At 47.1% G+C, this 26,686-nt stretch overlaps 1 protein-coding gene across 2 annotated transcripts in view; it reads right to left on the reverse strand.

Moving 5' to 3' along the window:
• Positions 1–892: 892 nt before the first annotated feature.
• The window catches only part of VPS51 (VPS51 subunit of GARP complex), a 31,787-nt gene continuing 5,993 nt past the window's right edge, over positions 893–26,686 (reverse strand). For both annotated transcript variants that reach the window (XM_070766271.1, XM_070766272.1), the window contains exons 4-10: positions 24,081–24,300; positions 20,054–20,807; positions 16,861–17,076; positions 11,406–11,624; positions 9,694–9,806; positions 5,730–5,817; positions 893–1,544 (exon numbers count right to left, since the gene is read on the reverse strand). In XM_070766271.1, the coding sequence (XP_070622372.1) occupies positions 1,284–1,544; positions 5,730–5,817; positions 9,694–9,806; positions 11,406–11,624; positions 16,861–17,076; positions 20,054–20,807; positions 24,081–24,300 (1,871 nt within the window). In that variant the 3' untranslated portion in view covers positions 893–1,283. The remainder of the gene's footprint in view (positions 1,545–5,729; positions 5,818–9,693; positions 9,807–11,405; positions 11,625–16,860; positions 17,077–20,053; positions 20,808–24,080; positions 24,301–26,686) is intronic.

Here is a 26,686-nt window from a genome sequence, read left to right on the forward strand (position 1 = left end):
CCTTCTGCGATAGACACGATAGCATCTTCCAGGGTATCTCCGGGACCGCCTTCTGCCGCACAAATCCCAGTGACCGATTAGGTCCCCCAGAGTTGGCCTTCTCCGGGTCCCGTCGATTAAACAATGTCTGTGGCGGCCCCAACTCTCTGGAACCAGCTCCCCCCGGAGATTAGAACTGCCCCCACCCTCCTTGCCTTCCGTAAACTCCTTAAAACCCACCTTTGTCGCCAGGCATGTGGGAATTGAGATATCTCCCCCGGGCCTATACAATTTATGTATGGTATCTTTGTATGTATGTCTGATTAATAATGGGGTTTTTAAAATGTTTTTAAATTATTAGATTTGTTATGAATTGTTCTATTGCTGTTGTGAGCCGCCCCGAGTCTAGGGAGAGGGGCGGCATACAAATCTAATAAATAAATAAATAAATAAATAAATAAATAAATAAATAAAAGCTCGGAATTTGGGTGGGAGGAGGAGGAGGAGGAAGAAGAGGAGGAGGACAGTCGCTGTCAAAGGAAGAAGGTGAGAGGAATAAAAAAAATCCAAAACTTTAAGGCTTTAAAAATAAAAAAAGAGGGACTCTGAGACGGCCAGGAGAAGCACATGAGAGAGAGAGAGAGAGAGAGAGAGAGAAGCCCAGGGGGAATGGCAGGAAACTGGCCGGGCCTTCGTGCCGCTCTCAAATTTCCTGGGAAATTTTTCCAGGCTCGGGTTCTTAAGTAGAAAATGGTTCTTAAGAAGAAGCAAAAAAATCTTGAACACCCGGTTCTTATCTAGAAAAGTTCTTAAGTAGAGGCGTTCTTAGGTAGAGGTACCACTGTAACTGGTCTTGAAAATCTTTTACCTAAGAGCCTGCAAAGATACCTTGTAAAAAAAAAAATCAGAGAAGGAGCAAGGATCGTATTTTATTCAGAATTGCAATTTTGTGAAGGATGGGAGAGATCAGTAGGCTTGCAACAATCAATCCAGCATTCTTGAAGGCAGGAGAGAATTAAATTACTCTTTATTCGTCAGAATTTTCCCCGTTGCAGTTTCAAAGTTGCAGGGCGCAACCACATGGGGTGAACCCCATTTTCCCCTACATCACTTCGCGTACGGTAGAAAGAGAAATGTTTTCTCTTTAGAGCAGAAGACTTCAAACCGGGCAGCTTTTAAGACTTGTGGACTTCAACTCTGGGAGTTGAAGTCCACAAGTCTTAAAAAGTCCCCCAGCTGCAGGACCTTTGTTCCCGGGTGGTCTCAAAATTAAGACCCCGCCCTTTCTTATTCCTCTCTCCGCTCTACCCGCGTTCGCAGATGACCTCGATCACGCTCTGCTCCATGGGCACGGGGTCAAGGCACCGGTGAGCCGTGCTGCCCACGATTTCGTCCAGCAAAAAGTGCACCAGGTTCTCGTCCGAAACGAAGCGCCAGAGGTAGAGCTGCAGGTAGTAGCAGTCTACCTGGATCTGCTGCAGGCCAAAACGGCCGAAAGTGCGCAGGCGGACACACTCCAGGAAGGTCTTCAGGCTGATCTTGATGATGCCCGTCAGCACGGAGACCTGAGTGGAGGAAGAGGAAGGAGGGTTTGATTTTTTTAAAAAAAAATAATAATTAAAATTTAATAGTTTGTATTTACAATTGTGGAAAAATAACAATACAAAGACAATACTAACAAACAAAAAGGAAGAATAAAAAAACAATAGTGATCCCCCGGGTATTGCGATCCCGATCATTGCGAAACGGCTATATGGCGATTTTTGAACCCGGAAGTAAAAACACCATCTGCGCATGCGCGCCCTTTTTTCTATGGGCACGCATGCGTAGATGGCGCCGGGCAGATCAGCTGCTGGGCGGCTTCCCTGGGTCTTCCCCCTCTTGCTGGCGGGAGGGCGAGCGGCGGGCATCAGCGAGGAGTTTCCCCACCGCCCACGCAAACTCCTCGCTGCCGCTCGCCCGCCCTTCGCCCGCCCACGCCGTTCGCTCGCGCCGCTTCCCAGCTGAGTCCTGAAGCGAATTGGCTTCAGGACTCAGCTGGGAAGCGGCGCGAGCGAGCGGCGTGGGCGGGCGAAGGGCGGGCGAGCGGCAGCGAAGAGTTTGCGTGGGCGGTGGGGAAACCCCAGCGCCGCTTCCCAGCTGAGTCCCCTTCCCAGGAACCCCAATCTTCGGCTCCTCGCTAGCGCTGCGGAAGTAAAAACACCATCTGCGCATGCGCAGATGGTGTTTTTACTTCCGCAGCGCTACTTCGTGAAAACCCGATCATTGCTAGGGGTCCTGGAACGGAACCCTCGCAATGATCGGGGGATCACTGTACATCAAAACACATAGTAAAATGTAGGCAAGTACAAGACCAGTCTGCATATTCTTCACAACTATGTACAGTGGTACCTCGTGATACGAACCCCTCGTCATACGAACTTTCCGAGATACGAACCCAGGGTTCGGACATTTTTTGCCTCTTCTTCCGAACTTTTTCCGTCTTGCAAACCCGAACGCCGAACCCGGAAATTCGGCAAAAGTTTGGGTTCGGGTGGCTGCTGAGAAGGCCCGCCGCCAGGCTGCTGCCTTTTGAAACAGCCGGGGGGCTTCTCGGCGTCCTCCCGAACCCGAACGCCAAACCTGAACTTTTGCCGAACTTCCGGGTTCAGCATTCGGGAGGTCGCCGAGAAGCCCAGCCGCCCAGCGGTCGCCTTTTGAAACAGCCAGGGGTCTTCTCGGCGTTCTCCTGAATGCCAAACCCGGAGGTTCGGCAAAAGTTCAGGTTCGGTGTTCGGGTTCAGGAGGATGCTGAGAAGCCCCGCCGCCTGGCTGTCTGCTTTGCAAAAGAGCCGCGGAGCTGTCGGGCCGGTCGGTAGGCTCAAACGGAGGTGGGGAATCCCAATAGGGAATTCCATGGGCGGAGCTTTGACGTCACGAAGACGTCCTTCCTGGCCGGCCGAAACGAAACATTGTTTTGTCTTATGAACTTTTCGCTTTATGAACCTCCTCCGGGAACCAATTAAGTTCGTAAGGCGAGGTATTACTGTATATTGTCTTTAGCCCGGTTGTGGCTAATTTCAAAAACCTGTTTTAACTTTTGTAGATAACAAGAAATGGAAGCAAAACATATGTATAACATGGAAAACAAATAATAATTCATAACTTTATCTTATTTCATCTATTAGGTTTTCACCAGGTATGATTTTTTAAACATATTTAGGTGTTTACAATGTACTTAGCGAGTATTATTTCTATTTTCTAACCAGTGATAAAATAAAATTACAACAATCATAAAATTGTGTTTCCTCTTTACCTTTTATTTCTAGGGTCAATTTAGACATTTCTGCACATTGAATAATTTTTTCTAATACTAATTCTTCTTGTGGGATTTCTTCTTTTTTCCAAGTTTGGGCCAAGGCTAGTCTAGCCGCAGTGATGATATGGATAATCAAATAAATATAATTTTGATTAAAATGTTGGCAAATAATCCATAATAAAAAGCATTGTGGCGTTTTTTCAAGGTTTACCTCTAAGGAAGGAGGGTTTGAAAGAGTGCGAAAATCAGAGGCAGCATACATACATACATACAGTTTTTTCGGAGTATAAAGACGCACCTTTTTCCTCCCTAAAAAAGGCTGATAATTTGGGTGTGTCTTATACTCTGAATGTAGCTTCCCCCCCCCAGCCCTAACTAGCTGCTAATGATCTTCTTACCTTGCAGGCTCTTTCATTGTTTCTCTGTGCAAAGAATGTTTTCCAAGCCCTGTCTTTGCAGGGGTTTTCTTATTGCTCTAACTTGCTCTGAGTAAGTTTTTTTCCAGCCTAATCAAGTGCTAACAATGTTCCCAGCTCTTACAGGATTGCAAGCTCTCTCATTGTTACTCTCTGTGAAGAATGTTTTCCAAGCCCTAAGTCTTTGCAGGGGTTTTCTCATTGCTCTAACTTGCTCTGAGTAAGTTTCTTTCCAGCCCTAACCAGGTGCTAACGATGTTCCCAGCTCTTACAGGATTGCAAGCTCTCTCATTGTTACTCTCTGTGAAGAATGCTTTCCAAGCCCTAAGTCTTTGCAGGGGTTTTCTCATTGTTCTAACGTGCTCTGAGTAAGTTTCTTTCCAGCCTAACCAAGTGCTAACGATGTTCCCAGATCTTACAGGCTTGCAAGCTCTTTCATTGTTACTCTCTGTGAAGAATGTTTTCCAGGCCCTAAGTCTTTGCAGGGGTTTTCTCATTGCTCTAACTTGCTCTGAGTAAGTTTCTTTCCAGCCCTAACCAGGTGCTAACGATGTTCCCAGCTCTTACAGGATTGCAAGCTCTCTCATTGTTACTCTCTGTGAAGAATGTTTTCCAAGCCCTAAGTCTTTGCAGGGGTTTTCTCATTGCTCTAACTTGCTCTGAGTAAGTTTCTTTCCAGCCCTAACCAGGTGCTAACGATGTTCCCAGCTCTTACAGGCTTGCAAGCTCTCTCATTGTTACTCTCTGTGAAGAATGTTTTCCAAGCCCTAAGTCTTTGCAGGGGTTTTCTCATTGCTCTAACTTGCTCCAAATAAGTTCCTTTCCAGTCCTAACCAGGTGCTAACAATGTTAGGGAGGGAAGGAAAGAAGGAAGGAAAATAGCAATAGCCCTATACTGCTTGGTAGTGCTTTTACAGCCCACTCTAAGGGCTCCCAATAATCTGGGTCCTGGTTAGGGCTGGAAAGAAACTTACTTGGAGCAAGTTAGAGTAATGAAAAAAACTCTGCAAAGACTTAGAGCTTGGAAAACATTCTTCACAGACAGTAACCATGAAAGAACCTGCAAGATAAGAGCTGGGAAGATCGTTAGTACCTAGTTAGGGCTGGGGGGAGGGAAGCTTCGAAAAAAGCTGCATTCAGAGTACAAGATGCACTTGAATTTTCAGCCTCTTTTAGGGTGTGTCTTAATCTCTGAAAAATACAGTCCTTCAAATGACTCCTCCTGGTTCTGAAGGTCCTGGGCAAAGAGAAGAATTGGACTCCATGCAGCCTGCTTGTTGTTGTGGTTAGCTCTGGCCCAGCTCCTGCCCCAAGGAATGTGCAGGTGGATGTGGGGGAAACATCCACATGCCGCAGGCCTGTTTTGCTCCCGATGGAATCTGCCGACGAAGCCTCCTCTGACCAAGGAAGCGTGAGTGACAGGGAAGAGGGGAGTTTGGCGGACAGCCCAGGAGGAGATCAATCATCTGTATCATCCTTGGATTCTGAGCAAGAATTAATGACACATCCACGCATGCATAGAGTGATGCATAGGAGACAACAACTGAAGGATTATTACAAGAGAAAATGAGGCCACCTGTGGTTGGGTGGGGGCTCCAGTAATTAGGGCTGCTGCTATAAATAGCAGCGTGTGGGTTTGGCCGTTGTGAAAGAGTATCTGATCGCAGTTCTCCAGGAATCCTGTGATGCTGTTTCCTGGACTTTGTTGATTTTTCACACCTTTGAAACCAAAGCAGAGCAATGTGTGTGTGTGTGTGTGTGTGTGTGTGTGTGTGTGTGTGTCTCACTTCATTGGAAGAAGAAGGGGTGTGAAGTTTCTTCACAGCTGCTAGCTAAGTACTTAATGACTGCTTAAGGGAAATTGTACATGATTTGGGACGAGTGCTCTTTGCAATACAAAAAGAGTGCTTAGTTTATTTTGAATTTTGGGATAAAGAACATTGTTTTGAATTTTCAAACGTGTGTGTCTGAAATTTGTATCCCTTGAATTTTCGGGAGGCTCCTACCAGAGAGCCCGGCAGAACAGTTGTGCTCACCTTGTTAAACTCCGCGGGGCTGAAGATATCAATCCGCTCCGAGAAAAGCTTCTGGATGTTGCTCAGCAAATTGGTATCCATGGGGGCACTGGCCGACATTGCGGTGTGGGAAGAAGAAACAATCAATTACTGATAATCAGATGGCAAATAATATGCACTGATGATGTTCCCTAGTTGGTTGATGAAACGTCAGACAAGGAAAGAATCCGTTTCAGAAAGCACCAAGGATGCCACAAGTCCTCTTCCTCCTTTTCTCTCTCATTCCACAAGCTCCCTTCTAACACTGATGATGTTCCCCAGCTGGATTATGAAATGTCTGCAAGGAAATAACCAAGCTCAGAGGGACCCCACAATTTGGTCTGCTAGTATGCACTTGTTTGTCTGTGTAAGTAAGGATCCTTTTTCTGCTGAGGCACAAAAATGTTCTCTTAAAAGAACCAACGAGCAGCAATTAACTTCCAATTAAGGCTCAGACGCAGGGTGTTGAAATGAAATAGTCTATTGTATGCTGCTCAAAAAAAAATAAAGGGAACACTTAAACCACACAATATAACTCCAAGTAAATCAAACTGTTCACTTAGGAAGCAGCACTGATTGATCATCAATTTCACATGTTGTCAGCACATGTATTCAATGAGAATATTTCATTCATTCAGATCTAGGATGTGTTCTTTGAGTGTTCCCTTTATTTATTTTTTTGAGCAGTTTTCATCAGGCTTGTTGAAAAACACAAATTAGAACAAAGCAATGTCCTTCGGTTGCCAAAGCGAGCGGCAGAACTGATAAGCAAGGTTTCAAAACAAAGTTTCCAAAGCAAAATTACTCGCAGACTTCTTAACACTGTATTGTTCAGAACGGCAGAAAGATATGTTTGTACAAAAGGCAAAAACTCTTAACGTGCTTAACGCTCAAACATTGATTTTCTGCAAAGGGCACCTTCCAATCTCCTCCCCTTTAATACACCCTAGGATTATAGCCCATGCACAGCTGTACTCAAGTCCTCCTGAGTCTGCGTAACTGCTCTTGCCTCCCCTGCATCCTTCTCCCTCTTGCGTCCAGTATAGGGCTTCTCACCTCTTCCTCATCAGGGCCAGACAAAGCCCCAGTTGGGGGTTTTAAAGTCTCCGCAGAACCCTCACAATCTATCTCTCCCCGCTCCTCACTGTCCAACTCCTCTGACAGCCACACAGGCTGACCATGCCTTTTGTCTATGTGCCATTCCACACAACCCCTGCTCCCCTAAAAGACAGTGATCCCCCGGTTATTGCGTCCCCGACCATTGCGAACAGGGTAATTCGCGATTTTTCAACCCGGAAGTCAAAATACCATCTACGCATGCGTGCCCTTTTTTTCTATGGGCACGCATGCGTAGATGGCAACCGGGAGTTCAGCTGCTGGGCGGCTTCCCTGGGTCTTCCCCCTCTTGCTGGCATCAGCGAGGAGTTTCCCCACCGCCCACGCAAACTCCTCGCTGCCGCTCGCCCGCCCTTCGCCTGCCCACGCCGTTCGCTCCCCCTCTTGCTGGCGGGAGGGCGAGAAGCCCTCCCCAGCACCCGCTTGCCCGCCCTTCGCCGCTCGCCCACCCTTCGCCCTGGCCGCTTCTTCCCAGCGGAGAAATTCCAGCCCCCACCTGGTCCCGCCCGATCCTCCTCCCTGAGGCAGCTCGCCCTCCCATGGCCGCTTCCTCCACCCTCCATCGCAAGCCCTCGCCACCGCAGCCAACGCGCGCTGCGATCTTCAAGCCCGGCTCTTTTCGGCCCAGCATCCAGGGCCAAGCGGCTGCCTTCCGTGACTGAGCCTGGCTGGCCCGGAAGATCGTAGCGCGCGTTGGCTGCAGCGGCGAGCGAAGCCAAGCCGGCAGCAATGTCGCCGCCGCTGCAGCCAACGCGCGCTACGATCTTCCGGGCCAGCCAGGCTCAGTGACGGAAGGCAGCCGCTTGGCCCGGGATGCTGGGCCGAGAGGAGCCGGGCTTGATCCGCTGAGCCTGGCTGGCCCGGAAGATCGTAGCGCGCGTTGGCTGCAGCGGCGGCGACATTGCTGCCAGCTTGGCTTCGCTCGCCGCTGCAGCCAACGCGCGCTACGATCTTCCGGGCCAGCCAGGCTCAGCGGATCAAGCCCGGCTCCTCTCGGCCCAGCATCCCGGGCCAAGCGGCTGCCTTCCGTCACTGAGCCTGGCTGGCCCGGAAGATCGTAGCGCGCGTTGGCTGCAGCGGCGGCGACATTGCTGCCGGCTTGGCTTCGCTCGCCGCTGCAGCCAACGCGCGCTACGATCTTCCGGGCCAGCCAGGCTCAGCGGATCAAGCCCGGCTCCTCTCGGCCCAGCATCCCGGGCCAAGCGGCTGCCTTCCGTGACTGAGCCTGGCTGGCCCGGAAGATCGTAGCGCGCGTTGGCTGCAGCGGCGGCGACATTGCTGCCGGCTTGGCTTCGCTCGCCGCTGCAGCCAACGCGCGCTACGATCTTCCGGGCCAGCCAGGCTCAGCGGATCAAGCCCGGCTCCTCTCGGCCCAGCATCCCGGGCCAAGCGGCTGCCTTCCGTGACTGAGCCTGGCTGGCCCGGAAGATCGTAGCGCGCGTTGGCTGCAGCGGCGGCGACATTGCTGCCGGCTTGGCTTCGCTCGCTCGCCGCTGAGGAGCCGAAGATTGGGGGGAGGCGCGGCTCTTTTAAAACATCGCCGCCGACATGGGGGGCTTGCTAGCACCCCCCCAAACCCGGGTTGGGGGTTCGGGGGGGGTGCTAGCGAGCCCCCCATGTCGGCGGCGACGTTTTAAAACATCCGCGCCGCCCCCCAATCTTCGGCTCCTTGCTAGCGCTGCGGAAGTTTAAAACACCATCTGCACATGCGCAGATGGTGTTTTTACTTCCGCAGCGCTACTTCGCGAAAACCCGCTCGTTGCGGGGGGTCCTGGAATGGAACCCTCGCAACGAGTGGGGGATCACTGTACTTCCTTATCAGTTGTAAACAACCCTGGAGGGACCCTTAAAACTGCACGTAGGCAATGGCCCTTAAGCATTAACATGAATTGATCACTAACTGACTGTGAGGTGATCAGGAAGTTACCATGCATTTCTTGGCCAATGAACTCCTGTAAAGTGATCCCAAGTATCCAATGAGATGTAACTTGATGATTAATAGAAACATAGAAGACTGACGGCAGAAAAATACCTCAAGGTCCATCTAGTCTGCCCTTATACTATTTCCTGTATTTTATCTTACAATGGATATATGTTTATCCCAGGCTTGTTTAAATTCAGTTACTGTGGATTTACCAACCACGTCTGCGGGAAGTTTGTTCCAAGGATCTACTACTCGTTCAGTGAAATAATATTTTCTCACGTTGCTTTTGATCCTTCCCCCAACTAACTTCAGATTGTGTCCCCTTGTTCTTGTGTTCACTTTCCTATTAAAAATACTTCCCTCCTGAACCTTATTTAACCCTTTAAGATATTTAAATGTTTCGATCATGTCCCCCTTTTCCTTCTGTCCTCCAGACTATACAGATGGAGTTCATTAAGTCTTTCCTGATACGTTTTATGCTTAAGACCTTCCACCATTCTTGTAGCCCGTCTTTGGACCCGTTCAATTTTATCAATATCTTTTTGTAGGTGAGGTCTCCAGAACTGGACACAGTATTCCAAATGGAGTCTCACCAGCGCTCTATATAGCGGGATCACAATCTCCTCTTCCTGCTTGTTATACCTCTAGCTATGCAGCCAAGCATCCTACTTGCTTTTCCTACTGCCCTTGAGATGTAACTTGAGGACAATAAAAGGGGGTGCCTGGCTTCGTTCTGGGTGCCTTCACACATGACTTCCTGCCTGCAGTCTATTCATTTTGCAACAGTTACTTTCTTCTTAAACTCCTTACACGGAGGCCGCCATGGAGAATACCTGCAAGTATTTTATACAGAGGAGGTCAATTCTGCGCCTCCGTTTGCTATGTGGGCTTGACCCGTCGGCTCACCTGGGAGTGTAACTGGGTGCGTAGCGGCTCTGCTGCCTGGACACGGAGAAAGTCCGCTTGCTGGAATCGCTGCTCTGAGCTTTCCGTACGCCTTCCTCGTAGAGCAGGCCCACCTGGGAGAAGAGACAAGGGCAGGGAAGCGAGAGATGCTAGTATGGACACAGTGGCACAGAATACAGAGCAGAATAACAGAGAGTTGGAAGGGACCTTGGAGGTCATCTAGCCCAAACCCCCTGCCTAAGCAGGAGACCCTACATGGGTGGACTTCAACTCCTAGAATGCCTTGTGCTTCCAACATTCCAATGAGCCAGGGTGGCGCAGCAGTTAGAGTGCTGTACTGCAGGCCACTGAAGCTGACTGTAGATCTGCAGGTCAGCGGTTCAAATCTCATCACCGGCTCAAGGTTGACACAGCCTTCCATCCTTCCCAGGTGGGTAAAATGAGGACCCGGATTGTGGGGGCAATAGGCTGGCTCTGTTTTAAAAAGTGCTATTGCTAACAGGTTGTAAGCCGCCCTGAGTCTAAGGAGAAGGGCGGCATAAAAATCGAATAAATAAAATAAATAAATAAATTACAGCACTGCAGTATCGTTCTCTGGAAAGGAAAGGAAATTTGGTTAAAGTTCTTCGAAATTTTAACACCTGCAGACTTTGTATGAGCAGAGTAATCCTTGTTTACCAAGGTTGTGCACACAGAGAAACATTTAGATTGAGGTTCATTTATTTATTTATTAGATTTGTATAACTACTCAGCCACACACAGATACACTAACCTAAATTAAAATTTTCTTTGAGAAATAACGTATTAAGATAAACAGTCTAAAATCATACACATTATAGTCAAAATAACAATCCAAATATTACCAAGTACATAGTCTTTCTTATCAGTTGTCTCTGTAATAATCAGTAAACAAAGCTCTCAAGCCTAAGCACATTTTAGCTATAATACATGACTGCAATACAGAGAAAATGCAGACCATACATACAGTGAGTAGGTTAGACTAGTGTTTCCCAACCTTGGCAACTTGAAGATATCTGGACTTCAACTCCCAGAATTCCCCAGCCAGCATTTGCTGGCTGGGGAATTCTGGGAGTTGAAGTCCAAATACCTTCAAGTTGCCAAGGTTGGGAAACACTGCCCTAAACCAGTGATTTTCAACCTTTTTTGAGCCATGGCATATTTTTTACATTTACAAAATCCTGGGGCACATTGAGTTAGGGGGGGGGGGGGGGCGCTAAAAAAAGTTTGGACAATTTTTTTTTCTCTCTCTTTCTCCCTTCCGCTCTATTTCTCTCTCCCTCCCTCTTTCTCTCCCTTCTTTTTTCTCTCTCTCTCCACCCCTCTTTCTCTCTTCCTTCCTTCCTCTTTTTTGCTCTTTTTCTCCCTACCTCCCTCTATGTCTTTCTCTCTCCCACCTTCCCTCCCTCTCTTTCTTTCTCTCTCTTTCTTTCTCTCTTTCTCTCTCTCTTGCTTTCTTTCTCTCTCTTGTTCTCTTTCTCTCTCTCTTGCTTTCTTTCTTTCTTTCTCTCTCTCTTTCTTTCTGTCTTTCTTTCTCTCTCTTGTTTTCTTTCTCTCTCTGAGCTTCGCGGCACACCTGACCATGTCTCACGGCACACTAGTGGCACACTGGTTGAAAAACACTGCCCTAAACAACTGCTTCACCTTCTTCCCAGGAAAATCCAGGGCTCGGCTGGGCCTCCGCCTGTGCTCACCTGCACGTCGATCGAGGTGGCGTCTTCCACCACCCGCTTCATGACGGCGCGGACATTGCGCGGCTCGATGGTGGAGATCCAGTCGCGCGTCTCCACGCTCTTGCGCAACATCTGGGAGATGATCAGCCCCTGGACCTTCACGTAATGGTTCAGCAGCTTCTGGGCAGCCTCCCTGGCCTCGGTGCACAGCACGGTGACCGGCGTCACGGGGGAGTGGTCCTGTTGGGAGGGAGAAGGGCCAGTGAGAAAGGAGAGCACGGCGGTTAGAAGGACGGACTGACAGCTGGCACGCCGGGGTTTTTAAACGGCATCTCCTTTACCCCGGAAATTGTTTTGGGCTTTTGGGCTATTTAATCTTTCTTTATTCCATTCCACTCTACTCTACTTTACAGCAAGCTGTTACAGTATATATTTAGGATCATCGGCATGGGACCCTTCGTTAACCCTGGCAAGTCATAAATTAAATAATAATGGGGCCAGCATAAACCTTGCATTACCCCATTAGTTGTGTGAATCCTGTTAGTCAGAGCCTCATTAGCCCCATACCGTATCCTCAAACAGGTACCTGTGTAAAGGGCTTCAATCAAAGCCAGGAGTCTACGTTCTATTTTAAGAAATGTCGGTTTACTCGATAATCTCTGTTTACCACATCAAATGCTGCTGTGAGGTCTGTAAAAAGCAGCAAAGGGGGGTCTCCTCTGATAGGCATACTGTATTTGACAATTACAGTGGTACCTCTACTTACGAACTTCATTCGTTCTGTGACCAGGTTCTTAAGTAGAAAAGTTTGTAAGAAGCAGCAATTTTTCCCATAGGATTCAATGTAAAAGCAAATAATGTGTGCGATTGGGGAAACCACAGGGAGGGTGGAAGCCCTGTTTCCTCCCAGGAGGCCCCATGGAGGATTCTCCCCACCTATTCAGGCCCTGTTTCCTCCCAGGAGATTCCTAGAGAGGCCCCACAGAGGCTTCTCCCCGCATTTTCTGGCTCTGTTTCCTCCCAGGAGATTGCGAGAGAGGCCCCACAGAGGCTTCTCCTTGACTTTTCTGGCACTGTTTCCTCCCAGGAGATTGTGAGAGAGGCCCCACAGAGGCTTCTCCCTGACTTTTCTGGCACTGTTTCCTCCCAGGAGATTGCGAGAGAGGCCCCACAGAGGCTTCTCCCTGACTTTTCTGGCACTGTTTCCTCCCAGGAGATTGCTAGAGAGGCCCCACAGAGGTTTCTCCACCGCATTTTCCGGCCGTTTCCTCCCAGGAGATTCCTAGAGAGGCCCCAAGGAGGCTCAGGTTTGTAAATGGAAAATGGTTCTTGAGAAGAGGCAAAAGAATCTTGGACACCTGGTTGTTATCTAGAAAAGTTCCGTAAGTAGAGATGTTCTTAGGTAGAGGAACCACTGTGTGTGTGTGTGTGTGTGTGTGTGTATGTGTGTGTGTGTGTATGTGTGTGTGTGTGTGTGTATATATATATATATATATATCTGGGGACAACTGTTGCCACCATCCACCTGGTATATGGCAGGTGTTATAAATAAATGTGTAAAAAGACACGACCTATGCATTTATACAAGCTTGGAAATGCTAAGAATGCCCTCTGCCAATGCTGAAAGGCAGGCGGTTGACCAACTTTTAAGATGGGTGGACTTCAACTCCCAGAATTCCCCAGCCGGCATGGAACTGTGCATCAAGACGGGTCGACTTCCCAAAGTCCATACATCTGAAAGCTATCAAGTTATGAGTAACACTGGTTAGAGTTGTCAACTCCATGCTGTTAAATGCCTAGTTTTGTAAACAAGAGTCCTTAATCCGAGCCAGGCGTGGATGCCAAAGTTAATATAGGCTTATGGGCTAAATATTTACAGGGCCGCCTCTTGCCACATACCATCCAAAGACCAATAAGTACACACCGAGTTGGCCTCCTCTGGGTCCCATCGACAAATCAATGCAGGTTGGCAGGACCACAGGGGAGGGCCTTCTCTGTGGCCGTCCCGGCTCTATGGAACCAACTACCCCCCGATGTCCGTACTGCTCCCACTCTACTGGCCTTCCGTAAGGCCACGAAGACCTGGCTTTGCTGGCAGGCTTGGGGGGTTATGAATTAACAACTGACAGGGACACACTGTATGAATGGTATATATCAGTGATGGCGAACCGCCCCGAGTCTACAGAGAGGGGCGGCATACAAATCCAATAAATTATTATTACAGTATTACTATTATTTATTTATTTATATTTATTTATTTATTTATTTACTTATTTATTTATTCATTCATTCTCCGTAGACTCAGGGCAGCTAACAACAATAATAAAACAGCATATGACAAATCTAATATTTAAAATAATTAAAAAACCCTTATTAAAAACCAAGCACACACACAAACATACCATGCATAAATTGTATAGGCCTAGGGGGAAAGGAATATCTCAATTCCCCCATGCCTGACGATAGAGGTGGGTTTTAAGGAGCTTACGAAAGGCGAGGAGTGTGGGGGCAATTCTGATGTCTGGGGGGAGCTAGTTCCAGAGGGTCGGGGCCGCCACAGAGAAGGCTCTTCCCCTGGATCCCGCCAAACGACATTGTTTAGTCGACGGGACCTGGAGAAGGCCAACTCTGTGGGACCTAACTGGTTGCTGGGATTCATGCGGTAGAAGGCAGTCCCTGAGATATTCTGGTCCGATGCCATGAAGGGCTTTATAGGTCATAACCAACACTTTGAATTGTGACCGGGAACTGATCGGCAACCAATGCAGACTGCAGACTGTTGATGTGACATGGGCATACTTCGGATGCCAAAAGATCGTGCGTGCGCCCTTATTCCACATGCGTGAGTGCCCACATCCATAATTCAATGCTTGGGGAGGGCGAAAACAGCTTCCCCCACCCCCTGGAGGCCCTCTGAAGGCCAGAAATCGTTTGTTTCCCAACTTCTGGTGGGCCCAGTAGGCTCGTGTTTCGCCTTCCCCAGGCTCCAAAGGCTTCCCTGGAACCAAGGCAGGGTAAAAATGACCTCCCCATCCCCCTGGAGGCTCTCTGGAAGCCAAAAACATCCTCTGAGCCTATTTGCGAACCAATAATCAGCAAAAATCACACACATGCACAATGGCGCTGAGCTCGGGCAATGGCTCGTGTGCCAGTAGATATGGCTCTGCGTGCCACCGGTGGCACCTGTGCCATAGGTTTTCCATCACTGGTATATATGTATGGGATCATGACTGTTTTATATTAACTGCGTTTCATTTAATACGGAGTATTACATAGTTTCAATTATTATTATTATTATTATTATTATTATTATTATTATTATTATTATTATTTGCCGTCCGGCATGGGGGAATTGAAACACCTCCCCCGGGCATGTTCAATGTATACATGGTATGCTTGTGTGTGTGTCTGTTAGTATATGGGGTTCTTTTAAATCTTTAAATATTTTAATGTTATTTGGATTATTTATGATTTGTTCTATCTTGTTGTGAGCCGCCCCGAGTCTTCGGAGAGGGGCGGCATACAAATCTAAATAATAAATAAATAATAAATAAATTTATTAGATTTGTATGCCGCCCCTCTCCGTAGACTGATTATATTCGCCTTCTTTTTATTGCTCTGTACCTATTTGTACTTCTATTTAACATTATTATTGTAAGCCGCCCTGAGTCCTTCGGGATTGGGCGTCATAGAAGTCGAATAAATGAATAAAATAAATAAATATCATTCATATTCAACCTAACCCAATGTGGATCTTGAAGAGAACTTGCTTAAGAGGGGGTGGGGGTGTCAGCTTAGAAGCCTGAGCCACCCTGGGCTTTTCCGTGGGGCTCCCCCGACAGCTCCAGAGCAGGAAACCACACCGTTGGATAATGCAGGAGGGGCCCCGTGCAATGGCGCAAGCGACTCTCCAAGTATTGCAATCAGGAAACACCGAGGACAAATTGTGCAAAAGTGGCATTTGGGTACATGTGTTCCTTCTCCTGTCCTGAGCTTGCGGTGGCTTTATTGCAAAAAATAAAAAATTAAGCTCATGGGTGGTTGGGTAATGCTTAAAAGGGATTTTTTTTTTTGCCTCTGATCAGCAGTGATCGGGGATCAAAATTTATTTTATTCTATGTTTCTGGCCTCGATGGGTTTTTAAGCTTTACGGCAAGCTGAAGTCAAATCAAATCTTTATTACGGTCATAGACCGGCATAATCTAGGGGTTTTTTTGTAGTTTGGATTTGCAGTCAGGGGAAAGCGTGAAAAGTCTAATAGGTGTTTCTTAGCAGCTTTAAGATGGGAGGACCTCAACTCTCAGAATCTCTCAGTCAGCATATTTTAGGATGGGAGGACTTCAACTCCCAGAATTCCCCAGTAATCATGCTTTAAGATGGGAGGACTTCAACTCCCAGAATCCCCCAGTAATCATGCTTTAAGATGGGAGGACTTCAACTCCCAGAATCCCCCAGTAATCATGCTTTAAAATGGGAGGACTTCAACTCCCAGAGTCCCCCAGTGATCATGCTTTAAGATGGGAGGACTTCAACTCCCAGAATCCCCCAGTAATCATGCTTTAAAATGGGAGGACTTCAACTCCTAGAATCCCCCAGTAATCATGCTTTAAAATAAGAGGACTTCAACTCCCAGAATCTCTCAGTCAGCATGTTTTAGGATGGGAGGACTTCAACTCCCAGAATCCCCCAGTAATCATGTTTTAAAATAAGAGGACTTCAACTCCCAGAATTCCCCAGCAAGCATGCTTTAAGATGGGAGGACTTCAACTCCCAGAATCCCCCAGTAATCATGCTTTAAAACAAGAGGACTTCAACTCCCAGAATTCCCCAGCAAGCATGCTTTAAGATGGGAGGACTTGAACTCCTAGAATTCCCCAGCCAGCATGCTTTAAGATGGGAGGACTTCAATTCCCAGAATCCCCCAGTAATCATGCTTTAAGATGGGAGGACTTCAACTCCCAGAATCCCCCAGTAATCATGCTTTAAGATGGGAGGACTTCAACTCCCAGAATTCCCCAGTAATCATGCTTTATGAGGGAAGGACTTCAACTCCCAGAATCTCTCAGTCAGCATGTTTTAGGATGGGAGGACTTCAACTCCCAGAATTCCTTAGCCAGCATGCTTTAAGATGGGTGGACTTCCAGGAGAATATATTTGGATTTACAACTCTGTGTTTCCCTTAGCAATCCTTGTAAAAATGGATAAACAAAAGATGCCTTGACTTCTGAGTGTTAGGCCCAAAATTCCAGTCCCAACTGAGGTCATAAGTCAAGGACCAGCTGTCGCATGCAATGCTAGCGTCAAAATAAATTTTAAGATTTCCTGAAGCGCCAGGTCTGCAACTGAAGGGATAGGCTGCCATTTCTTCGGTGCGCTTCACCAGAATTTGGATCCGATAAAGTACCAACAGAAGAAGAGAGCTTGATGCAAAGGTTTGGACTTCTGAATTAGCTCTCTGGACGGCCTCCGACCCTACCTGCACCAGGAACTGCTCATCGGTTAAGGTGAGGATGTAACTGATGGTGGCCGTCTCGTAATCCAAGCAGAGGCGGGAGAGGAGGAGTAAGAGAGCCGGCGGGCTGGATCCCCCTTTGTCGCCCAAAGTCTCGCAGAACTGCCGGGCGATCTGGCAAAGGGACTTTATGAAGCTGACCACGAGGCCTTCGCGGACGCCCTGGCTGCAGAATTCGCCCTAGAGGAAAGCAAAGGGAGACGCTCTGTGGTAGGGTTTAACAAGCGGTTCAGTGATCGCGCAGTTCAAAATACAGTGATACTTTGTCTTACAAACTTAATTGGTTCCGGGATGAGGTTCTTAAGATGAAAAGTTTGTAAGACGAAACAATGTTTCCCATAGGAATCAATGGAAAAGCTATTAATGCGTGCAAGCCCAAAATTCACCCCTTTTGCCAGCCGAAGCGCCCGTTTTTGCGCTGCTGGGATTCCCCTGAGGCTCCCCTCCATGGGAAACCCCACCTCCGGACTTCTGTGTTTTTGCGATGCTGCAGGGGAATCCCAGCATTGCAAAAACGAGTGCTTCGCTGGCAACAGAAGTCCGGAGGTGGGGTTTCCCAGCAAAGGGAGCATCAGTGAAAACGCAACATCGCAAAAACGCCGAAGTCCTCGAAACCCCACCTCTGGACCTCTGTGTTTTTGCAATGCTGCAATTTCACTGAGGTTCCCCCCGCTGGGAAACCCCACCTCTGGACTTCCGCTGCCAGCGTAGCGCCCACTTTTGTGCTGCTGGGATTCCCCTGCAGCATCACAAAAACACAGAAGTCCAGAGGTGGGGTTTCCCATGGAGGGGAGCCTCAGGGAAATCCCAGCAGTGCAAAAACAGGTGCTTCGCTGGCAATGGAAGTCCGGAGATGGGGCATCCCAGCGGCGGCGGTGGGTTTGTAAGATGAAATATTAATTAAAAAATACTTTGTGGTTTTTTCCCCTATACCACGTTTTTCCCCGCCCGATGACGTCATATGTCATCACCAAACTTTCGTCCACCTTTAATAAATATTTTTTTTAATAAACTTTAATAAATAAACATGGTGAGTAATAATCTGAATGGTTGCTAAGGGAATGGGAAATTGCAATTTAGGGGTTTCAAGTGTTAAGGGATGGCTTGTGATACTGTTCATAGCCAAAAATAGTGTATTTACTTCCGCATCTCTATTTCGCGGAAATTCAACTTTTGCGGGCGGTCTCGGAACGCATCCCCCACGAAAATCTAGGGAACACTGTATAGGACAGGATATGGGCAGGGCCAGCTGATCATCGGAACTGAACCGGTAGAAGCCCACCATTGCGCAGGCTAGTGGTGCAGCAGTAAACAGTCCTTGTCCTAGTCCTTGACTTATAACCCCAAGTGAGCCCAACATTTCTGTCGTTAGGTGAGGTCTGGCCAGTTTTACGACATTTCTCGCGGTGTTTTTTTAAGCGAATCGCTGCCACTAATAAAGTCAGTAAGCCGGTTAAGCAAAGCTGGCTTTCCATCAACTTGGCTCATCAAAAAAGGTCACCAAAGGAGAGAATGAGTGACCCCTGGGGCACTGCGGCCGTCGTAAATACGAGTCATCCGAATTTTAATCATCTGACCATGGAGGGTGTGTGTGTGTGTGCTTGCAAATGGTCGTAATGGTGAAAAATTGTCCTTTTTTCAGTGCCGTTGTTAACCTTGAACGGTCACTAAATGAACTGTCGTAAGCCAAGGATCACCTACTGTATTTTTCGGAGTATAAGACGCAACTTAATTTTTGGGGAGGAAAATAGGGAAAAGAATCTGCTTACCAGGTTTCATCTGGCTAGGGTCTAACTTAATCTGGTCAGTTTCAGCACATTATTTTACTTCCTGGTTGGGGCTTTAAAAAAACCTTATTTGGAGAGAGTAATACTGAAAGAGCTTGCAACCCAGTAAGAGCTGGGAACATCGTTAGCACCTGGTTAGGGCTGGAAAGAAACATTTGGAGCAAGTTAAAAGCAATGGAAAAAACCCCGCAAAGACTTAGGGCTTGGAAAACATTCTTCGCAGAGAGAAACAATGAAAAAGCCTGTAAGGTAAGAGCTGGGAAGATTGTTAGCATCTATTTAGGGCTGGGGGGGGAAAAGCTTGGAAAAAAAGCTGCATTCAGAGTATGAAACACCTGAATTTACAGCCTCTTTTAGGGAGGAAAAAGGTGCATCTTATATTCCGAAAAATATGGTAAATTTGCATTTCCTTAAAACCCACCTCTGTTGTCAGGCATGGGGGAATTGACATGTTCCTTCTCCCTAGGCTTATAAAATTTATGTATGGTACGCTAGTGTGTATGATTGGTTTTAACTTGTGGGGTTTTTTAAATTAATTTAAATATTGGATTTGTTTTACATTGTATTGCTATTGCTGTGAGCCGCCCCGAGTCTGCGGAGAGGGGCGGCATACAAATCTGATTAAACTTAAACTTATAACTTTTATAACAGAGCTCCGGATGACTTGGTGCCTTTTTTTTGGTGCTAACCCCCCCCAACCCCCCCCCCAGGGTCTAATTTTGGGGGGAAACACGGTATATCAGTTAAATGTCAATTTACAAAGCTTCTCTTAACATGCTTGAGATTCACGTTTTAATTAGGGCAAGGGACAGACATATAGCAGAATATAGCATATAGCAGAATGTCAACTTACAAAGCTTTCAAGTTGCCATAAACAGGAGTGGGCGGGAGAACTGACAATTGCCCCAAATGAAACTACATTCCACACATTTTTCTACAGATTGTATCTTAGGATACCGGAGTCAGGAGGGATATGGGTTTTACAGCCCTCCCCCCCCTCCAATGTGGTTCATTGGAGAATGTGATTTATGACATGGCCAGGAAGGAGTGGGGGTCATGAGGGACCGTAAATTACATGAGCACGGTTTTGACTGCATCGGAGCATTGCCGAAATGTCGCTCCCAATAAATGACCAGATGTTTTAAAAAACTTGGCCCGTGGCTCATGAATTCAATCGGGCATCTTTCGGAAACTTCACGCAAAGTTTCACATCCGTGGCAACTTTAAGACACGTGGACTTCAACTCCCGGGATTCCCCAGCCAACAGAATTCTGTGAGTTGAAATCCACACATCTTAAAGCGGTTAAGGGAGACGAAAGGGTGCTTTGTAGCGGGTTACAAAAGGACAAATCCCTGTGGGTTTTTTTTACCTTGAAGTAAGGCTTGTTGGAGAAGCTGATGTCCTTGGCGGTGAAGAGGTGAACGTAGGTGAGGACAGACTTGATCTGGTTGAGGATGGAGGCCGAGATGGTACCCAGCAGCTCTGCCAGGCTGGGGTTATCCTTCCCCACCAGCCGGGGGGCAGCCAAGGACTGGCGCACGTCCGTCAGGCAGTCCAGGTAGAAGCTCTCCAAGGCCTGCAGGTACTGCCGGATGCGCTCCTTGGCCGCGCGCACCACGATCTCGGTCCCTTCGGCGACCGCCCGCGAGGCCGGCAAAAGCCTGGCCAGGGCTTGCAGGCGCCGGTGGAAGCGGTCCAGCGCCCGCACCAGCAGGGAGTTGTCGCCCACCCCTTTCTCGAGCTGGATGCGCCTCTCCACCAGGGCGAAGTAGCGTTCCATCAGGCCGTCGACGAAGGCCACCAGCTTGTCGTGAGCCATGCGGGTGATGCCCTGGGCGCCTTCCCGGTGGATGAACAGCTCCTGGTAGGAGGTGATCACCAGGCAGATGTTGCTGACGAAGCTGTTGCACCCGCGGTCGGTGAATTCGAGGATGTCGGTGGCTGGGCCGGCTGCCCCTAAAGGCGAGCAGTCTCCCAGCTCGGCCTCCAGGGCCTGCAGCTCAGCCTGCAGCCGGCAGTGGGCGTGAGAGAGGAATTCGTCACACAGCTCTTCCGCCGGCTCCCCCAGTTGGAGCAGCAGTTCCACACATTCGGCTAAGTCCTTGGCCCCAGAGGCTCCATCCCTGGAGGGGGGGAAAAACGGTGAACTCATTGGACGGTCATAATGCCCCCCCTTGCTCCATGCCCCTCCCCTTGCTCCAGGGGAAAAATTACTTATGTCCGTTTTTTCATGTAACTGTTGCAACTAGTTGTAAAACCAAGCCAAATGCCAAGTTGTGGAACTGGGGATCTCATGATGCTATTATTATTATTATTATTATTATTATTATTATTATTATTATTATTATTAATTAGATTTGTATGCCGCCCCTCTCCGAAGACTTGGGGTGGCTCACAACAGTAATAAAAACAATATAGTAGTGGAACAAATCTAATATTAAAAAAACATAAAACCCTATAATTATTTTTTAAAAAACCAAAAAAAACCCAAACAGCACATTCATACCAAACATAAAACAAAGTATAAAAAAGCCTGGGGGAAAGGTGTCTCGACTCCCCCATGCCTGGCGGTATAAGTGAGTCTTGAGTAGTTTACGAAAGACAGGGAGGGTGGGGGCCGTTCTAATCTCCGGGGGGGCCGCCACACAGAAGGCTCTTCCCCTGGGGCCCGCCAAACAACATTGTTTAGTCGACGGGACCTGGAGAAGGCCAACTCTGTGGGACTTTATCGGTCGCTGGGATTCGTGTGGTAGCAAGCGGTTCCGGAGGTACTCTGGTCCAATGCCATGTAGGGCTTTAAAGTTCATGACCAACACTTTGAATTGTTACCAGAAACTGATCGGCAGCCAATGCAAGCCATGGAGTGTTGAAGAAACGTGGGCGAATCTTGGAAGCCCCACGATGGCTCTCGTGGCTGCGTTCTGCACGATCTGAAGTTCCCGAACACTTTTCAAAGGTCAGGTCAGGCTGAAAGTTGCTTTTTTCCGAGGCCGTGGTAACTTTGACCAATCAATAACAACAACAACAACAACAAAGTTGGAAGGGACCTTGGAGGTCTTCTAGTCCAACCCCCTGCTTAGGCAGGAAACCCTACACTACTTCAGACCGATGTTTATCCAACATCTGCTTAAAAACTTCCAGTGTTTTGAGGCATTCACAACTTCTGGAAGCAAGCTGTTCCACAGATTAATTGTTCTCACTGTCGGCAAATTTCTCCTTAGTTCTAAGTTGCTTCTCTTCTTGTTTAGTTTCCACCCATTGCTTCTTGTTCTACCTTCAGGTGCTTTGGAGAATAGTTTGACTTCTTTGTGGCAAAGAAGTCAAACTATTGACTTCTGAGATATCGGAACGCTGCTATCATGTCTCCCCGTAGTCCTTCTTTTATGAATGATGTGACTGTTCTCCATCTGTATTTGTATCATTCTTAAAACTTGGAGAGTGTATTCAAGGATTTTCATAAAAGGCTCATTGTTTATTCTCTTAGAGAAGAAGTTCTTGCATGCCTCCCCAAAAATGCCCTTGGCTAAGGAAAAAAAAAAAGAAACACGTTTCTTTCGGCTTCGGGCTGCTTGCTCTCCCGGAAAGACCCCAGCCCACATCTTCGGGAGGCTGGTAAACAAAAGACAGAACTTTCGGCTTCTGGGTGGATGGGAGGAGCTAAGCGGCCGGAGGAATCTTTTTTTTTTTTTTTTAATATTTTTAATTGATTTTTTATAGGTTTACAAAAAACAAACATATAACAGTGCACAGTGCTTGTGCCCATCACCAAACAACACACACACCCCATCACCCCCACCACCCCTACGGGAGGATTCAAAGAGGTTTCACTTGTTTATCTATCTATTAATCCTTGGCTCTATCTTGAGCAAATTTTACTAAAAGAGTGATTGTAGTTTATTTTTCGTATTTACATCACAGATTTTACTTAACATATAATCTTTTACCTTGTTCCATCGCACCATCAGCTTCTCTAATTTATTCTCATCAAAATTATTTAATCTTATTTCCATAATTTCAAAATATATGTGATCCACCATATACCAATACCAATTTTGTACTGTCCATTTTGTAGAATCTTTCCATCCTAAAACTTTCACCGCTTGAGCACTTTCCAATGCTGCAGTTTTAATTTCCTTAAATTCTCCCAATTCCCTATATTTAATTAAAATTGCTGTTTCTTTTATAATGATCCAATTAATGTTTAACATTTTATTAATTTCATTCTGGACTACCTTCCAGAATTTCTGTATTTCTGCACACTCCCAGATCATATGCATAAATATTCCTTTTTTCTGGCACCCATGCCAAAATTTGCTCTTCTCTTTCCCCTGGAAGTGTGCAATTTGTACAGGTAGCGGCCGGAGGAATCAATGTAAAACGCCGCTCCCATCCACCCAGAAGCCGAAAGTTCTGCCTTTTGTTTACCAGCCTCCACGCGTTTCTTTCGGCTTCGAGCTGGACAGGAGGAGCTAAGCAGCACGGAGACGTTGCCAGCCCAGCGGCGTTTTACATTAATTCCTCTGGCCGCTTAGCTCCTCCCATCCATCCAGAAGCCGAAAGAAAAGATCAGAAGCTGGGGGAGTCGGGGTGTGTGGAAGAGGTCCGCGGGAGAACTGGGGGGAGCTGCGGTGCCTAGACACCCGCCTGCAGCAAAACCACCCCGCGACCACCACCTTTGCCCCTAGGGGAAAGACCCCAGCCCATGCCTGCTGCTTGCTTTCCTGGGACGACGCAAAGACCACCTTCGGGAGCTTCCCAGCCGGGTCCCTTCCACGTAGCGGTGGCTGCGGTTCCCCCCAGTTCTCCCGTGTACCTCTTCCACACACCCTCGCCGCCCCCAGCCTCTGCGCTGCCGCCCGACTGTCAACTTGTAAAGAAGTGAGAAGACAAGGAGGAGCTGGGTGCCGATGGCGGCGGAGGAAGGCGAATGCTGCCCGAAGGCTGGGAGGGAGGCGGAATACAGGAGGAGGAGGAGGAGGAAGGCAGGGAGGAAATTCCGGAAATGACAGTCACAAGGCAGGGAAATCCCTGCTGCAGTAAGAGAGCCCAAGGTAGAGCGCATGCGCAGTAGGAGAGCCCACGCCCCCGGCTCGGGTTTGTAAGGTGAAAATGGTTCTTAAGACAAGGCAAACAAATCATGAACCCCGGGTTCGTATCACGAAATGTTCGTATCACGAAATGTTCGTATCACGAAATGTTCGTAAGACGAGGGGTTCGTATCATGAGGTACCACTGTATATGTAAAAACGTTGACTCAAAAATTCTGGACCTAGATGACACACTGATGGATTGAGGATGCAACGTTTGTTGGAAAAAATAATTTAAAAAAAGGTGTTATTAAAAAATAAGAGTTTTAAAGGTTGCCAAGATTGGAGACTCCTGCCCTGGATGCTTACCTAAATTTCTCCCGCAGCTTCTGTGCCAGGTCAGCCATGATCTTCTGACAGTCGTCCTGGATGCCTCGGAAGGAGGGCATGTGTTGGTACTGGTGGAGGATGCAGCGGGCTTTGCTGTAGTACCGGACTGCCTGCCCGTAGGCCGCCAGCTCCACGCATTTGGTCAGACGGGCCGGAAGCTCAAACAGGAACTGCAGCTTGCGCAGTAGCGCATGGACCCCTGGAGTTGGGAGAGGGAATCGGATCAGGAGACACAGGTGATGCTCTGTTCCGTTTGGGTGTAGTATTCCTTGTATAGGTCTAAGGTCATATGGATGGGCATGCCCAGATATGCCAGAAACCGCACATGGGTGCTTAGTTCACATTAGCTGTTAGCATAAGCTTTGCTCAGGCTTTGCAATTATGGATTTCTGGGTAGGCCTGGGAAGAGTTCGGGGAAAGTTAATGTTCTCATGATGTAATGAGAGTCCTAGCTGGTACCCTTAGATGCATTCCTTTGCCTGGCTTTCTCAGAGTTCCTGTAAACTCCTATCATTATACCTGCAGCGTTATCTATGATATGTTGGCATGTTTATGAATTACAGCATCTTATAGAACTGCGCATCTGTATTAGCTGGATTAGGTCATAGAGAACAGAGAATTATTTATTTATTTATTCCATTTTTATGCCGCCCTTCTCCTTAGACTATAAAATAATTATAAAATTTTATAAAATTATAAAAGCACTGTTCCGGGGGTGGGGGTAGTGTGTATCAAAGGATCGCCGTCTGTGGGATCCCGACAAGGAAAGTCAACAGGGAAAGCCAGGCTCGCTTAATGACTGCAAGATTCATAGGGGTAGAGCCTTCTCTGTGGGAGCCCCGGCCCTCTGGAATCAACTCCCCTCAGAGATTCACACTGCCCCCTCCCTCCTTGCCTTCCGAAAGAGCTTAAAAACTCATGTTTGCCGCCAGGCTTGGGACTTTTAGATCTTCCCCTGACCACTGAATGCCTTAAGTATGACTGCTGAATGTTTTGGTTAATAAGTTAATTGTTTGTGTTTTTTTCCTTTTAATTGTTTTTAAATTGTAGTATTAATTGGATTACATTATTGTTCTGTTTTTATATATGCTGTGAGCCGCCCCGAGTCCAATTAAATAAATAAATAAATAAATAAATTTAATGACCGCAGCGATATGCTTAACAGGCCTTGCGTGAAGGTGGTACAATCGGACACGGCTCCTGTAATAAGCGACAGAAGTTCAGTTTGTAAGTCAACTGATTGTCACGTGAGCTGCCCCAAGTCTGCAGAGAGGGGCGGCATACAAATCTAATAAATAATAATAATAATAATAATAATAATAATAACAACAACAACAACAATAACAACAAAAAGGGCTCTTGTAATGAAGATAATAGTATGCATTGCTGATTTTATTGTTGTATTTTTATTGCTTTTTTACTACTGTTGTATTTATGATTGTTGTTAGCCGCTCTGAGTCCGTTTTGGATTGAGCTGCATATAAATACAACACAACACAACACATAAATAAATAAATAAATAAATAAGATAGAGATCTCAAAATAAGACTTTCTATGATTGCCCCCACCCTCCTCGCCTTTCGTAAACTCCTTAAAACCCATCTCTGCCGTCAGGCATGGGGGAACTGAGACATCTCTCCTTGCCTATGTAGTTTTATGTATGGTATGTTTGTGTGTATGCTTTTTAAATAATGGGGTTTTTAGGCTTTTAATGTTAAATTGTTATTTTAGACTTTTAATATTAGATTTGTTATTGTATATTGTTTTATCACTGTTGTGAGCCACCCCGAGTCTGCGGAGAGGGGCGGCATACAAATCTAATAAATAATAATAATAATAATAATAATAATAACATTAATAATAACAATAATAATCATAATGAATGAGATAGCACTTATTTTGCAGCACAGGTGACATTCCCTATTTTTGGAGTATAAGAGACACTGCCCCCCTCCTTTTAAAAGGGGCTGAAAATCTGGGTGCATCTTATGCTCCGAACGTAGCTTTATGGAAGCTTTCCCCCACCCACCCCCAGCCCTAATGAGGTGCTAACTATCTTTCCAGCTTGCAGGATTGATTGATTGATTGATTGAATTTGTATGCCGCCCCTCTCCGTAGACTCGGGGCGGCTAACAACAGTAATAAAAAACATCATATAAATCCAATACTAAAACAACTAAAAAACCCTTATTGTAAAACCAAACATCCCTACAAACAAACAAACAAACATACCATGCATAAATTGTAAAGGCCTAGGGGGAAAGAATATCTCAGTTCCCCCATGCCTGACGGCAGAGGTGGGTTGTTTTCATTGCTACTCCCTTCGAAAAAGGAGGTGCTAATGATCTTCTCTCCTTGATTTTTTCATTGCTACTCTCTTAAAGAAGTATTTTTCCAGCCCTAAGTCTTGGCAGGCTTGTTTTCATTGCTACTCCTGCCAAATATTTTTTTTCCTGCCTTAACCGGGGGATAAAATAATGTGCTGAAGTTGACCAGACTAAGGATGATGGCCAGATGAACTACCTGGTATGTAATTCCCCCCCCCCCCCATTTTCCTCCCCCCAAACTAAGGTGCGTCTTACACA

Source organism: Erythrolamprus reginae, chromosome 13, assembly GCF_031021105.1.
Source record: "Erythrolamprus reginae isolate rEryReg1 chromosome 13, rEryReg1.hap1, whole genome shotgun sequence".
In the NCBI taxonomy this organism is placed as follows: Eukaryota; Metazoa; Chordata; class Lepidosauria; order Squamata; family Dipsadidae; genus Erythrolamprus; species Erythrolamprus reginae.